This window comes from Sinohyriopsis cumingii, unplaced genomic scaffold (assembly GCF_028554795.1).
Source record: "Sinohyriopsis cumingii isolate HCF-2022 unplaced genomic scaffold, ASM2855479v2 utg000426l, whole genome shotgun sequence".
In the NCBI taxonomy this organism is placed as follows: Eukaryota; Metazoa; Mollusca; class Bivalvia; order Unionida; family Unionidae; genus Sinohyriopsis; species Sinohyriopsis cumingii.
The window spans coordinates 9,305,348-9,323,320 of NW_028315897.1; the positions used below are offsets into that span (position 1 = coordinate 9,305,348).

A 17,973-nucleotide genomic window follows, 5' to 3' on the forward strand; every position below is an offset into this window, starting at 1 on the left:
AGATCGCGCTGACCTTCTTATTTAGCACAACGATGCGTAAAACGCTTGACGATTGTTGCGATAATTTAATACAGTTATTTATTTATTTTTTGACACATAATAACTTGACCCATGCATGCCTGCCAGATTGAAACGCAGAATGAGACAAATGAGTCAATATTGGAGTAGTGTATGTCACAGTGTGTTTAATATCTCATTGAACATGCTCCAGAGTAATTACGTATAGTTTAAAGCATTGACACTGTGTACTAACTCGACAGTTTCATTCGAATATTGTTAATGCACAACTACTTTACTAGAGATAAACTCACTGCTCCTTAGTAAATGCCAATATGTCTTAACTGGTTATGTAGCAACAAAAACAGTGCAGGCGTCGTATCTTGCGTGGCTTTATCGTTGCTTTAAGGAAGTTTTGTTGAATATGATAAGAAAATAAAGTTTCCGGTATTTCTAAAATTTGATTCCGGACACGGAAACAAGTTTCATGATTACATTTTCCTTCTTATGACCTTGACGTTTGGGATAAAACAGACAATGTTGGCCACATTATACATTTAGAAAGAGAAAGCCATTAATTATCGTCTCATTGCTTGTAAAATTATGGACCCGACAGTCAATAATTTAACAGGACGGACAGTTGTTAGGACAATGTCATATCAGTATAGCTACATCTTGAGACAAACGTATAATGTAATAGTCCATTAAAGTGTCCGTTTGTACGCATTTATTGAACAAACGATGCTACTTCTTTTTCCGTCGAAAGCAATACATGCGCGGTATAGAAAAAATATGAACTAGACAAGGGTTTTAAAATAATCCTTCCTTGGTAATGGTAAAAAATGAAGAAAATTAGGCTAATAATTATTTTTCATTAATATTTGCATCTTAGAAATCATATAATAACTGTAAGTAATGCATGATTTTTACTTATTTATTGAAAGCAGCTATACTTTTACTTACTCTTTCTTTTTTCGCTCTCTCTTCCTGAAAAAATAGAATAAATTTGATATTAGTCAAGATGAAATATCCCACATATTTGCTCTCAAAAGAGGGAGTAGATACGCATGCACATATTCACAAATGAAAATCAAGTGTAAGACACGACAACATTATATAAATGATGATGCATAGTTGACATTTCTCTATACAATCCTAAAACTATCAATACGAACGTAATAAAGTGGCAATAAAATAAACCATCTACAAATTTGCTGTTGTTATGACTAAGAAATCTTTGAGCAAATTGCAACACATCGTCTAATCATTATGTATACACGAACTAAGCACGATAGGTCAGATTATGTATCTGGGTAAGGTTTTCTGTCAACATCTCAATAATGCTTGGAATGGTCAGGACCGACTAATCAATAAGTAACATAGCATACCATGCACTTTTGTAGAAAACTACAGTATCAGTTTAATGTGGGTTCTGGCACACTTTTGTCTGCGTGGAAATTGAGCGATGCCCCCTTGATATATACAACTAGGGTGTCGGTGTTTCTGGCTCAGTTGTTTGTTTTGTACGTGCCTGAGAGTGTGTGTTTTCAGGCGTATATAACATTGATCATCGTCGTTTTATTTGCATGTGTGTGTCCGATGGCGATTGTATGAATGCCATAGGTGGAGTATCGTTTATCATCATAGGAGCACGTCCTGCTTTGCTAATGTGTAGCGTAGAGATCTGAAGTTGATGTACTGGAATGTTCTCATGGTGTAACAGTGTAGATATCCTTGTAGTGTACTTGTCTGTAGTGATCGACGGTAGCGATTTTACCGACGACATATTTTTTGACACCGTTAGCTTTTTATTGACGGTACCATCGTCAAGAGCAATCCAGTATATTTTGGATGGGTGTTCCATTGCTTTCGTTTTTGAACTTTCCTAGGACCTTTTTGTTATCGTCGCAGTGGGAAGGTTTATGTGTGGGATAGTCGCTGAGATGAAAAAGTTCTTTGTGGTCGAACATGTCTTGCTACAAATCTTCGGTGTGAATTTTCTACACGAGTACGTCTGTATCGGTCATTAGCAGATTATTGTTTTTGATAAAATCAGAATGAAACTCGTAAATGACCATTTTGGAGAGATCCTCAATGGCCGCTCCAACGTAGATGTGTTTATCGAGTTTGAGATTTTTTTCCCTGGATTTGATGGCGAATATGAGATCTTCATTGAAGATTTTCATGTGGAGGTCAGCTTCATTGACGACCAGTTTATCTCGTCGTTTGACGCAGTTAACCATTTCATTTTCTCGGATGTCGAATGTGTTCCGTGAATTTTACGAAGACGCTGCTGCTCGTAAGTTTGGAGATATTTTTGCCGGTGTCTGTGGTGGCGTTTGCCCGTTGTTTCGTGTTTATGGAGATCTAGGTTTCATCCACAGGGATTTTTGAGACTTGAGAGTGCGATGAATTTTATGGAACACGAGCCCGTGTTTGATAGCTTGTTTGAGTAGACGATGAAGCAAAATACATTTGTTTTTATCCATGAGACTGAATACATGTTATTTCACTTTGGAGTCTCCCAGACCGAACTTATTTATTTGTTTGCTCGCGCTGTTCCCGTGACAGCATTTTGTTAGTAATAATAAATCATTCAGCGAAGAATGGATAATAGTTGTGAGCATCGTGAAGATGTTCAAGATAAACGAGATCGACCTCGACGAAAAAGCATACGTCGTCCGCTTATCCTGCTTGTTTATCGTGGTAAATCTTAATCATTTCTGTGAATTCAGAATCTAATGGACACAATTTCCAGAAATTCAGTGATACATATTAAATTGCTGATTGTCCGGTCTAATATGCAGTTAAAATAATACTTAAATTTCTCATTTGTTCGTATAATATATGTTTCCGTGAATAACTTAACGTCGATTATAAAGAAGGTACAACCCGACCCGTTTTCTTTTATTTGTTTTTGAACTTATCTCATAGTGTCGAGGATTCCTCTGATATTCTTCTTTATTACACCCACATCTGATTTTGAATGGGTAATATAGCATTCGATACATTTGTCCAATCTGTCTTTCAGTATCGCACACCTAGAATGTTGTTTTTGTATATAAAGCCTGAAAGTAATTTTGACAATTGAAATATTCAATAAACAGTAGTTGTTAAAATATCAGGAATCATTTTTTGCTATAAATTTTAAAACTAGTGTGTGATTTCATTTGTTTAGATCAGTGACGGGTCGGAGGTTGCGATTGTGGTGCATACACTATCCGCTGAAAATTGCCGATTTTTAACATACGGCATAATGAGGTATAAAGTAAGTAACGACTAGGATTGTCTAAGAAAATCACAGTACCTACCGCTGACAAATTATACTTGAGGGTGACAACATTTTGGATAGAATGCTGAGATTGCATATGAATCTGGTGTGCAAAGTAACACCAAACATAACAGAGTGGGACAATCCATGTACTCTTCCGAATAAATCGTATATATGCCGGGAGTAATAAAAGACAGTATCACCATACAACTAAAAGTGAAAAACAATTATAAAAAACTGGGATGCGCGAGATCAAAAGAACGTTTCAGCATGAAAATAAAAAAGTAAGGAATACAAAATAAAAATTGGGATGCCTTAAGTTTCAAACTAGCGACCTCATTTTTGGCAGACGTTAGTCATACAAGATAGTTTCAATATAAAAAATGGGATGCCACGAGTTTCGAGCTCGAGACTTCTTGCGAACGTTTAAACATAAATATAAAAAGTAAAATATAACGCAATAAAACATTGGGATGCGCGAGTTGAAAAGGAAGTTCAAAGATGAAAAAGTAACAAAAATCAAATTAGATGCCACAACTTTCGAACTCGCGACTTATTGTTTGGCAAGCGGGAGTAATAAAAGAAAGTTTCCAAATAAAAATAGAAAAGGAAAAGTAATAATACAAAATTGGGATGCCGCGAGTTTCAGACAGGGGACCTAGTGTTTAGCAAGATAGCTCTGACGTTCTTATTTAGCACAACGATGTGTGGAACGCCTTTACAATTAGAACGCTTGACAATTGATGGGATCATTTAATACATTTTGTTTTTGTTTCTGACAAATAATAATGTGTACCCACGCATGCCTGCCAGACTGAAACGCAGAATTAGACACATTTTGCAATATTGGAGTAGTGTATGCCACAGTGTGTTTTAATATCTCATTGAACATACCCCAGATTAATTACGTATAGTTTAAAGTATTAACGCTTTATACTAACTCGACAGTTTCATTGGAATAATGTTACTGCACAACTACTTTGCTAGAGATAAACTCATTTCTCCTTAGTAAATGCCAATATGTTTTAATTGGTCACGTAGCAACAAAAACAGTGCAGATGTCTTATCGTGTTTGGTTTCATCGTTGCTTCAGGGATGTTTTGTTGAATATAATAAGAAAATAAAGTGTCTCCGGCATTTCTAAAATTTTATTCCTGACTTGAAATAAGTTTCATGATTACATTTTCCTTCCTGTGACCTTGGCGTTTGGGATAAAACAGACAATGTTAGCAACATTATACATTTAGAAAAAGAAAACCATTAATTAGCATCTCATTGCTTGTAAAATTATGAACCCGACAGTCAATCCTTAAATAGGACGGACAGTTGGTAGGACACTGTCGTATTATTATAGGTACATCGTGAAACAAACGTATACTTTATTAGTGTATTAAAATGTCCGTTCGTACGCATTTATTGAACAAACGATGCTACTTCTTTTTCCGTCGAAAGCAATACATGCGCGATATAGAAAAAATATGAACTAGGCAAGGGTTTGAAAATAATCCTTCCTTGGTAATGGCAAAAAAATGAGGACAATTTGGCTAATAGCTGCTTTTCATAAATATTGTCATCTTAGAAATCACTGTAAGTAAATGCATGATTTGTACTTATTTACTGAAAGCAGCTATAATTTTACTTACTCTTTCTTTCTTCTCTCTTTCTTCCTGAAAGAATAGAATAAATTTGATATTAGTCAAGATGAAATATCCCAAATATTTGCTCTAAAAGGAGGGAGTATATACGCATGCACACATTTACAAACGATGATCCAGTGTATGATGCGACCACATTATGTAAATTATGATGCATAGTTTACATTTCGCTATAAAATCCCAAAACTATCAGTACGAACGTAGGAGAGTGGCAATAAAATAAACCATCGACAAAGTTGTTGTTGCATGACTATGAAATGTTTGAGCACACGAACTAACATTAATTTAAACGTTGTGTCCCTACTTTCAAACAATACAATCTGGCCACGCTCATAAGCTACAAATATGTACAATAAAATAAACTATCGACAAATTTGCTCTTGCATGACTAAGAAATCTTTGATCAAATTGCAACACATCGTCTAATCATTGTGTGACCACGAACTAACATAAATTTAAACGTTGTGTCTTTACTTTCAAACAATAAAATCTGGTCAGGCACATAAGCTACAAATATATACAATTTCTGTTGAGGCCATGACGTGGGAACTAAAAACCAATTGTCTTATACATAACAAAATATCCTCGTGGTACATTAATGTTAATCAATCATCCAGATTGTGTGCACATTTAAAAACTTAAAGTCTAGACTCCGGAACAAATGACCTAACTACATTCCCTTCTTGTAGAATTGACCAATATCAAGCACGATATGTCACATTATGTATCTGGGTCAAGTTTTCTGTCAACATCTCAATAATGCTTGGAATAGTAAGGACAGACTAATTAATAAGTAACATAGCATATCATGTATTTTTTAAACGAGTACGATTTATCGGTGGTCGGTAAAGTTCACTGCGTACACTAAGTGACTGAGAACGTATTCACACTCTTAAGCGTAGAAAACTACAGTATCAGTTTAATGGGGGTTCTTACACTTTTGTTTGCGTGAAAAATTGAACGATGCCACCTTGATATATACAACTAGGGTGTGGGGATTTCTGGCTCAGTTGTTTGTTTTGTTTGTGCCTGAGAGTGTGTGTTTTCAGTGTCAGTGCGTATATAATATTGATCATCGTTTTTATGTGTGCATGTGTGTGTTTGATGGCGAATTTATGAATGCCATAGGTGGAGTATCGTTTATCATCAATGGAGCACGCATGTTATGTTAATGAGCAGCGTAGAGATGTGAAGTCGATGTACTGGAATGTTCTCATGGTGTAACAGTGTAGATGTCCTTGTAGCGTGCTTGTCTGTAGTGATCGACGCTAGCGATTTTACCGACGACATATTTTTTGACGGTGCCATCGTTAAGGGCTATGAAGTACAGTTTGGATGGGTGTTCCATAGCTTTCGTTTTTGAACTTTCCTAGGACCTTTTTGTTATCGTCGCAGTAGAAAGGTTTATGTGTGGGATAGTCGCTGAGATCGAAAAGTTCTTCATGGTCGAACAGGTCTTGCTACAAATTCTGTATCGGTCATTAGCAGGTTATTGTTTTTGATAAAATCATAATGAAACTTGTAAATGACCATTTTGGAGAGATCATCAATGGCTGCTCCGACGTAGATGTGTTTATCGAGTTTGAGATTGTTTTTCCCTGGATTCGATGGCGACGAGATATTTATTGAAGATTTTCGTGTGCAGGTATGCTTCATTGGCGAACAGTTTGTCTCGTCGTTTGACGCTATTCACCATGTCGAATGTCTTTTTATGTCTTTTACGAAGACGCTGCTGCTTCTAAGTTTGGAGACAATTTTGCCGAGGTATGTGGTGGAGATTTCATGTTGTTTCGTGTTAACGTCGATGTAGGTTTGATCCACGGGGATTGTTGAGACTTGAGAGTGCGATTAATTTTATCGAACACAAGCCCGTGTTTGATAGCTTATTCGAGTAGACGATGATGCAAAAGTAATTGTTTTTATCCATGAGTTTGGGCACATGTTTTTTCACTTTGGAGTCTCCCAGACTGAACTTATTTTTTATTTTCCCGTGCTGTTCCCGAGACAGGATTTCGTTAGTGGCAAGAATTCATTCAGCGTATAATGGATAACATTTGTGAGCATCGTGAAGATGTTCAAGATAAACGAGATCGACCTCGACGAAATAGTATACTTCGTCCGCGAATCCTGCTCGTTTCTCGTGGTAAATCTTAATCATTTCTGTCAATTCAGAATCTGATATTATTCCATCGGTAAGGCCTAATTTTATCAACGATGATAATTTGGAGTATGATATCGTCGCTGTAATCAGTTTTATTATATACTCATGCAATTTTGTATTTGTACATGTAAATATATTTTCCCTATGATATTAAGAACACCAGTAATTGCTGTTGCAGCTGAAGCACAAATTGTTATAACTGCTGGTGATGTCATTGTTACTGTTGATAGCAATACGCCTGTTCCAGCGAAAACAGCGGACACCAAATGCACAATTATGTCATAGACATATACTCGTCTGCGATATTTTATTTTAACCTTTACGGCATACTCGTCAACGATACTTTTCAGTTTGGTTTGCCACTCACATACTTGTTTGCATCTGTAATGTTGAGCATCGATTGGGCATTTCATTCTATTTCGGACAGAGGTGATCGGTAAAAACAAGCGCTTTAGACCACTCGGTCAACCGGGATTCCTGCATGAGAATAAATAAGGTAATAAATCGCACAGTATTATGCAATCAATATATTTATCGGCTCTCAATTTCCATTGCAACTGGCTGTCATTGTAACCGCGTGATATCTCATCTGGATAATTATCTAATATGAGAGATTCAATAAACAAAATAAGAGATTCATGGTAGAAAGAGAGCATAATGAACAGACAACATTGTAAAAATTGGCGAGAAATGTTAATTCTGTGTCCACGGTGGGCTGTCAGCCCACTTTCACCGCTCTTTTCACTACGGATCCCATTGCAATTTCTTTTCTACATCTAAATTTAAACAGTGTTATAAAGAGGAACTCCGATTAGAGTAAAATGGAAATAAAAAGCAAACTAGAACCTTTCACTACCAGTTCAACCAGAATAATACAAACAAGTGTGCACCCTTCCATATAGCTTATTACAAATGTTTGATTTTACCACTATTAGCATGAAATGCAAGTTTAGTCCGATGTAGAAACGTGTGAAATATGTCAACAGGAATAACAAAATAGAAAACATGGACCAAAAACTCAATACCCATCTTAAATTATGCTTAGTATTTCTTTATGACTTATTGGTATTAAAACAAAGATTATTTTTCTTAAACGGCTCTTTTATTATTTCTTTCTTTTTGCTTTCTATTTGTTATCATGCCCATAACAGCAGGGTAATTGCCATTTGAAAATTTCATCAGACGTATGAAGAAACGGTCTCATTATTTTCGATCGAAACAACACAGGAATTTGCATTTATCCTGAAAGTTTAGACACTAAACGAAGGAGAACAACTTCATTGTACAAATACGTTTCTTACGTCTGCTGTTTTAATAAAATCACAAAAGTGAATGCACCTGAACGTCTCTTAATGAGTATGCAGTACAGTTCATCTATACAATATACGGTCTATCTATACACCTGAATCAACCAAACATTAATGTATACATATATGCATAGTGATGTCTCAATATTGGACGCTCTGTATATCCACATATGTAAGTGCCTCTGTCTCTCTCTCTCTCTCTCTCTCTTTCTTTACATGTATAAGTTAATGCATTTGTATGGGGAAATAGGAACGAGTTGTTTGGATGGAAATATTGCACGACCTTGGTGGTGCAATATATCCTTCCGACAAAACGAGTTTATATTTTCCCAACAAAATGCCGTAACCTATTTATTATATGATCATTTGTTTATTCTTCCTAAGGCTTAATTATGTGAACAAAAATACGCTACACGAAACAAAATAAATGAATGTGTGCCGTATTCCAAACAAATTACACAAGCGTAGATTCATCATTACACAACAACAGCATCATTAATGCGCACTTAACTCCACCCTGATCAATTTGAATTTAATCGCGCGCTAGACATAACTTTCGAAAGAATATTGTGTGTTGGTCTACTTCAAATTGAAAGTTGGAGTCATATTGTGATTAAATGTGAATTGCAACAACTTTTCCATTTGATCTGCAATGAATATATTTCGGCATTTTTGTATCTTCTACTTTGAGGACATTCAGGATGTAAAACTGTAAAACTCTAAGTATAGTTTTTGCCATTCTTATTAACAGCTAAAGGTGACATATTATGCCTTGTAACTTGCGTTTTATTTGTAGCTACCCACCAATTTTATGAAATCTGGCGTCTATTGCAAAAATTAAAAAAAACATTGTATGAAAAGGTAAACGCGAAATGTAGCAAAGTAGCTGGTATGTGGCCATCCACGAAAGATCTGCATTATTTCATTCAGAAACAAATTTAATCAAACAAAGCGTAAAGCGTCTGCTACACGAGTGTACATGATTTGTTTACAACGTAGCTCCTAATACACTACTGGGCACACGTGTCCTGCACGTGAGTGCAATATGAAGGTGTGCAATATCGAAAAATACCGAACGATTCTGATTATGCAATATTAACGGACAAAAAAAATGAGCATATACTAAATGCATGTATCCCTTCCATATCACACAGATTGTAGAAGTCGCAGTATATACAACTGAAATTATGTTTAAACAATATTAGGGGAGGATATTATATAATTTGAAACTTATTTAGATATATTTATGAGAAGAATTAGTTTGAGTGTGTCATAATATCAAGGACAACATGTAGGTTTAGGGATATATGAATCAGCGAATGTTGCATTGGGTAGAAGTGATGAAGAAACTCAATCAGTAATTCAGTTAACAAGTTATATATAAGCAACAGACTGCTAGGTTAGCAGAATTCAACAGCAGAATAAATCAGCATTCTATAGTCAGAGTAAGAACACTTTCGCAAAATGATTTCTCAGCTAAAGATAAGGTACCTGATTGCAAAAGATCAGAACATCTTATGCGTCTCTTAATTATTTAATAGGGATAAGCTTGGCAGAATCAGCAATAAATGATATAGAGCTTATCAAAATGAATGGTCCATACTACTCCAAAATAAAATCATATAGAGGTTATGGTGACCGAACTACTGCATTTCTTTCAGTGAAAAACTGTGACCATGATGTCTTTGACATAAAATCATTTGGAATAGCTACTGACTTTATTACATTGTTTGTTTTCAAACCTATAGCAGTCCTAAATGACGTGCCATTTCTTTAAAACTAAGTGGATTTAGGAAATTATAAGACGTTTATTTATCTATTGAACATAAGAAGGGAAGCAAAATTAACAATTTATGAAAAGTTCAACAAACACTTTATAATATATAGTGAACATTTAAGAGATACTTACATTAGTATGAATTAAATCCCAAATAATACTAAATGCTCTATCACAAATATAAAATAAAGAATGTTCCGTAATCAATTTCAATAGTCTTGCATGTTATGATATTTAGAGTGTCTTGAAATTCCTAACGTACCACAATTATTGAATATCTTTATGCACCACAATAATGCAATACAAGCTCTTGTTGAATTAAATCTCACCAGAGCCAAAATAGGTTTTTTTTTGTCCAAACCTTCAATTGGTATCTTGTCTTTGCAATGAATAATTAAACAAAATAATTATTATAGAATTTTATATGAACACAGTATATATGTTGCGTCTAAAGCGCTAAAAAGTATAAATTTTGTACGTATTGGATAAAATCACGGATATTAATACTCACTCGTTCTTTTCTCGCTTTTTCTTCCTGAAAGTATAAAATAAATGTGATATTAGACATGGTGATGGTGCACATATTTGCAAATGCATTACCTGAACGGATAAATAAGCAATAAACAAAAAAAAAAAACACTGTCGGGATTTTCCCGTGTTTTAGTCTCTGAATTTTAAATTTTCTTTCTTTATTGTATCATGCTGAGATGAACGAACAACGCGCTGCAAAGGTTTCTGCCGTGCATTGCATCTAGTTATTTAGGTAAAATGTTGTTATTAAAATATAACCACAAAGTATAAACGCATGATAGTCTCGCTAACGGCATGTTGTACAACCATTAAACTATAGATTGTATAATAGATTGTATAGTGTTACAGTATATGTACATTGATAAAACGAATATACATTTACACACATACGGCTACAGGTTAGCTATCACACTTAAATTTCTTTCATGTATTTCAAAAAGAATATAATATTATAAACTTCGGCGATTCATTTGAAATGCGTAACCACAAAAGCAGTTTTTAATAAATTAAAACTTTTCCGTCTTTTCCTTAGCAGAAAGGGATACGGAATAATGAGCTACAAGGTTAATACGTAACTTCAAATTCCGTTGGAACAATGTGAATAAGTATAGGTCCAGACACAAACAAGCAAACATTTTCAATAATTATAATCATCTCATGAAACTTTATGGTTACTATTCCAAATACAATGACGAATCTTCAAATCTGCACTTTCTGGTTGAACAGAGGTATCGAGTAATCTTAATAGTCCCATGGTAGTGTTTTTGTCCAAAATGTCAATGAGTACCTTGTATTTCCATTTAATAATTTAAATAAATAATAGTTTTAAAAATTTATCTTAACACATTAGTAAACGCCGATACCCAAATACTGATATGAATCGATATTTAAAATCGTTTTTATTTAACCTGCATTAAAATGTGAGCAACCGTACTATAAAGTGACTGATGCAAAATTCCACTAACTATTAAACTCAAATAATAATAAACATATTGTTTACTAGCTGCAATCATGACAAAAAGATATTCACAATGTTTAATCACCACCAAGACAAAAGTCAGGTACGCAATATAAATAAAATATACTCAACAACATATATAGGAAAAATCCAAGTTCTTACGACCATTTGATCAGCAGGAATAGCGATCACAAGCTTTTTGCCACTGCGACGGCAATATTGGATGTTCGAGAGGTACCATGTTCATCAATGATTAATTATCTCAATGGACAAGTGTGTTTGCAAAATTTCATGACACTCACGTAAGGTATTTAGGAAAAGTGTCCATGAAAACCTTGAGATAACGGATAGGTCAGCAGAGATATTTAATACATTTTCAGAAACTCTAACATATTTTCCTTAATTTGTCATTAAGCACACATTCAGCAATGACAAGTTTTGCCATAAATATAGTAGAGGGGTGGAGTATGAATACTGTACGATGTAGGCTAGACTGCACTACATACGTTTTAGCATATTTGCATATTTGCTATCAAATATATATATATATATATATATATATATATATATATATATATATATATATATATATATATATATATATATATATATATATATATATATATTGGACAGTTAACATGTATAGATAGGTCAATTCTCACCATATTAATTTTTGTTTAATGTGCTTTGAAGCTGTATGCTTCAGATCTGAATTTGAATGTATCTACGACCATGCTTTTTGTTGAGGACGTCTCATGATTTTGAGTCCCACCATATCATTCAGTAAATTGTATTGAACTTTGTGTTTCACATTTAGATTGGTTTATGATTGCTTTCCTGTATGTGTTCTGTAGAAATATGAAAAAAATTAGATATCAATAATTACTCTGTCGTTTATTCCCCCCATTCTTCCTGAAAGAATATAATTAATGTGACATTAGCAACCATAATATAAACTTCATTTATTTTCTCCCTAAATATAGGACAGACATGCATTCACATATTCGTAAATGTAAATATAATGCACGTCATTGCTTGAACAGAGGAGAAGTGTCTCGTATTTAAATATCATAATTCAAACTTTCTGTCGTTCCATCATTTTGAAGAAATAGCAATGCACCAAGCACAGTTTTTTTCCGCCATAAAATAATTTTAAATGTTTAGCTAAGATGTCTTACTCACAAGCACTGATTAGCAACTTAGATGCGAACTATATACAAACATATTTTCGGTGAGCGGCAATGTCTCTTATAACTGGTACATTGCTCTGTTGGTTATATGGTCATAATAAAGGAACACAAGCTGGACATCCAATACTAGAGTTTGTGTTTTCTTTTACTCGCTCTCGTTGCGCCTTCAAACGGTATATACAATATAATAAAGACATGTGAGCCTAAATAGGAACACAGGTGCACTGCATTATACATATACTCATAACGTCATGGTTCGTAGTAGAATATGTTATATTTTCCGAATATCTTTTAGCAATGATATAATAAGTTTATGCAAAAAATCATGATGTGTACGTATTTACTCAAACATATTTATTAATACTTATTCTTTATGTTTTCGCTCTCTGTTCCTGAAATGATATGATCACTCTGATATTTGACACAGTGCAATACAATTCGCTTATTTGCGCTCAAAACAATAGTAGAAACGCAGGCTCTTATTCGCAAATGGGAATACGCTGTACGTCATGACTTGAAATGATTATTCAAGTATAATGGTGATTTTATCTAATCTATAATATGGTACTCTCGTATTTAAAGCTCTAGAGTTCATATTTTCTGTCTTTTCTATACACTGAAGGAGATGCAAAGTCTTCCACAATACAATACTCCAAATGGTTTATGAAAAAGTACGGCATGATGCTGATTATTACTAGAAAAAATATATTAGACATCTCATTATCAAACATATATTTGTTTCAATTTGTCCTTTATTCTTTCAATCTTTTCGCCTTTAAACGGTTAGAGCATCCACCTCGGATGCGGGAGGGTTTGATTCCCAGCCGAGTCATAACAAAGAGTTATAAAAATGGTAATAACAGGTGCCTTGCTTGGCGCTCAGCATTAAGAGATTAATGTTATGACTGGTCGGCATGGTGTCAGGATAATGTGACAGGGTGGGACATCAGGCTACATGTATGTGGTATGATGCCCCAGTAGTAGACACCACTATAAAGTGCAACACTGCAAACATCGTACCAATATGACAGGAAAATTGTTAAAGCAAAGTTTAAAAAATCCAAATCCAAAGTCTGACATGGTAACCGCTGCAACTCACTCATCGTAAGTCAGATATGATAACTAATACAATCCACTCATTGCAAATCAGACATGTTTAACACTGCAATGCACTGATTGTAAGTCAGATATGCTAACCGCTGCAACCTACTGATTGTAAATAAGAAAAATTAACTACAGCAACATACTGATTTTAATCATTCTTGCAGACCATGCTTGTAAGAAAGATATGCCAACCAGTGCTTGTAAGTAAGACATGCTAACCACGGATTTTAAGGATGGTAAGACATCATAACCAGTGCTGGTAAGACATCCTAATCAGTACTGATAAGTAAGACATACTAACCAGTGTTTGTAAGAAAGACATATTCAGTGTGTGTCAAAGTACGACATGATAATCAGTTCTTTTCAATAAGCAATGCTAACCAGTGTTTGTAAGAAAGACATGCCAGCCTGTGTTTGTTAAAGGAAGACATGCTAATCTGTGCTTGTAAGAACAACGTGCTAATCAGTCCTTGTAAAACATGCTAACTAGTGTTTGTATGTAAGACATGCTAACCAGTGTTTGTAAGGAAGACATGATAACCATTGCTTCCTAAAGCAAGGTATTATATTCAGTGATTTAAGTAAGACATGCTAATTACTGACTTAACGTATGGTAAAATATCATAACCAGTGCTGGTAAGACATTCTAACCAGTGTTTATAAGTACGTCATGTTAACCAGTGTTTGTAAGACAGATTCACCAGTGGTTGTTAAATTAAGACATGCTAATCAGTGCTTGTAGGTAAAACATGCTAACCAGAGTTTGTTAAATATTGTAAGTAAGACATGCTAACAAGTGTTTGTTAAAGTAAGACATTGTATTCAGTGTTTGTAGGTAAGACATGCTAATCAGTACTTGTAGGTGAGACCTACTAACCAGTGTTTGTAAATAGGACATGGTAACCAGTGCTTGTAAGTAAGACATGCTAACCAGTCCTTGTAAGTAAGACATGATTATCCGTACTTGTAAAAAAGACATTCTAACCAGTGTTTGTAAGACATGCTAACTAGTGCTTGTAAGCAAGGCATGCTAATCAGTGCTTGCAAGTAAGACATGTTGACCAGTTTTTGTTAGTAATACATACTAACCAGTGTTTGCAAGTAAGGCACGCTTTATCAGTGCTTGTACATAAGACATGTTAAGAAGTGTTTGTAAGTAAGACATTCTAGCCAGTGCTTGTACGTAAGACATGCTAACTAGTGTTTGTAAGTAAGGCATGTTAACCAGTGCTTGTAAGTAAGACAGGCTACTCGGTTCTTGTGGAAAAGACATACTGACTAGTCTTTCCAAGTAAGGCATGCAACCATCTGATTTTAAGTATGGTAAGATATTCTACCCAGTGCTGGTAAGACAAACTAACCAGTGGGTATAAGTAAGTTGTGCTAGTCAGTGCTTGTGAGTAAGACATGCTAACCAGTGTTTGTAAGTAAGACATTCTAATCAGTGATTGTAGGTTATACATGCTAACCAGTTCTTGTACATAAGACATGCTAACCAGTGTTTGTTAAAGAGATGTTATTCAGTGTTTGATAAAATCAGACATGCTAATCAGTGCTTATAAGTAAGAGATACTAATCAGTGCTTGTAAGTAAGACATGCTAATCATTGCTTGTAAACAAAAAATGCTAAACAGTGCTTGCAAGTAACACATGTTAGCCAGTGTTTGTTAAATGACTGTTTAACCAGAGATGTTAAGTAAGACATGTTAACAACTGATTTTAAGTATGAAAATACATTCTAAAGAGTGATGGTAAGACTATGCTAACCAGTGTTGATAAGTAAGACATGTTAACCAGTGTTTGTAAAAAGACATGCTAACCAGTGTTTGTAAGTAAGACATGCTAATCAGTGCATGTTAGTAAGACATGCTAAGCAGTGCTTGTAAGACATGTTACCCAGCACTTGTAAGTAAGACATGTTAACCAGTGTTTGCAAGTAAGACACACTAACCTGTGTTTGTAAGTAAGACATATTCAGTGTGTGTCAAAGTAAGACATGATAATCAGTTCTTTTCAATAAGCAATGCTAACCAGTGTTTGTAAGAAATACATGCCAGCCAGTGTTTGTTAAAGGAAGACATGCTAATCAGTACTTGTAAGAAAAACGTGCTAATCAGTCCTTGTGAAACATGCTAACTAGTGTTTGTATGTAAGACATGCTAACCAGTGTTTGTAAGGAAGATATGATAACCATTGCTTCCTAAAGCAAGGTATTATATTCAGTGATTTAAGTAAGACATGCTAACTACTGACTTTACGTATAGTAAAATATCATAACCAGTGCTGGTAAGACATTCTAACCAGTGTTTATAGGTACAGATTCACCAGTGGTTGTTAAATTAAGACATGCTAATCAGTGCTTGTAGGTAAGACATGCTAACCAGAGTTTGTTAAATATTGTAAGTAAGACATGCTAACAAGTGTTTGTTAAAGTAAGACATTGTATTCAGTGTTTGTAGGTAAGACATGCTAATCAGTACTTGTAAATAAGACCTACTAACCAGTGTTTGTAAATAGGACATGGTAACCAGTGTTTGTAAGTAAGACATGCTAACCAGTCCTTGCAAGTAAGACATGATTATCCGTACTTGTAAAAAAGACATTCTAACCAGTGTTTGTAAGACATGCTAACTAGTGCTTGTAAGCAAGGCATGCTAATCAGTGCTTGTAAGTAAGACATGTTAACCAGTTTTTGTTAGTAATACATACTAACCAGTGTTTGCAAGTAAGGCACGCTTTATCAGTGCTTGTACATAAGACATGTTAAGAAGTGTTTGTAAGTAAGACATTCTAGCCAGTGCTTGTACGTAAGACATGCTAACTAGTGTTTGTAAGTAAGGCATGTTAACCAGTGCTTGTAAGTAAGACAGGCTACTCGGTTCTTGTGGAAAGGACATGCTGACTAGTGTTTCTAAGAAAGGCATGCAACCATCTGATTTTAAGTATGGTAAGATATTCTACCCAGTGCTGGTAAGACAAACTAACCCGTGTTTATAAGTAAGACGTGCTAGTCAGTGCTTGTAAGTAAGACAGGCTAATCAGTGATTGTAAGTAAGGCAAGCTGCATGCTACATGCTACTGAATTCAATCAACTGTATGCTTGCAACCACACCTATACAGATTGCAACTTTACATAACCAAGTTAACTATGAAATGAGGTAAGTCAGTTTTATCTCCCTTTTTTATATACTCATTTAAACCTAGATGGTAGATCAGGCATTTGATTTTGATGTTCGGTATGTACTGCCATATCACACATCTAGACTGGAACTAATTATTTGTATTCCCTGACATCTAGGCGGCATTATACTTATAGACGCTGAAGCAGCCTTTGTAATATCAAATTAATTTTGGAATTCCAGCAAAACTGTTAATCTCAAAGTATTAGGGTAGTCTTAAAGAGGAGGTTTATAATAAAGGCAATACTACATTCATGTTTTGTTGCAAGCGAGGGGAAGCAATTCATTTGATACGGTACATGTTTTGTTGTAGGTGAGTGGAAATAAGTATTTTAATATAAAATATGTTTGTTGCAAGTGAAGAGAATAATTTCATCTGAAAAGGTATGCATTGGCTCAATGATGGGAAAAACTCATTGCATATGGCCTATGTTATAGTACAAATAAGGGGAAATTACTCATTTGATATGGTATATGTTTTGTTGCAATTACAGGAAGGAACTCATTGGATAATTGGTACATGGCTATATATGAATATGTTGAGGTTTCAGGGTGAGACATATCTCTGAGTCAAATCAAACTAAGTCTCATTCATTCTGAAAAATGTAATAAAGCATTTACAGCAGTGTTCCGTGTGTATTATTTGAGGTCAGAAGACAAAGCATGTTGTTACGTTTCCTTGCTACTATACAAATGAGTCCAAGAAAAGTTCCATTGGAACAGGTAATGGTGAACTCACTTGGAAATTGTAGATACAATTTGTTAATCCTTTTTTTTAGCTTTGTCCTTAACATGTTCTTCTTCAAAATATCCCTTTAAATTAACATGTAATGAGATGGGCAT

General features: G+C 34.7%; 1 protein-coding gene across 5 annotated transcripts in view; it reads right to left on the minus strand.

Annotated features, from left to right (window-relative positions):
• The window catches only part of LOC149774153 (E3 ubiquitin-protein ligase TRIM71-like), a 105,761-nt gene that overhangs the window by 23,419 nt on the left and 64,369 nt on the right, over positions 1 to 17,973 (minus strand). For all 5 annotated transcript variants that reach the window (XR_016417067.1, XM_089945832.1, XM_089945831.1 and 2 more), the window contains 3 exons: positions 10,680 to 10,703; positions 4,912 to 4,935; positions 961 to 984 (listed from right to left, as the gene is read on the minus strand). Coding sequence is in view for 4 of the 5 variants with exons in the window: in XM_089945832.1 (XP_089801958.1) it covers positions 961 to 984; positions 4,912 to 4,935; positions 10,680 to 10,703 (72 nt within the window). In the remaining variant the exon portion in view is untranslated. The remainder of the gene's footprint in view (positions 1 to 960; positions 985 to 4,911; positions 4,936 to 10,679; positions 10,704 to 17,973) is intronic.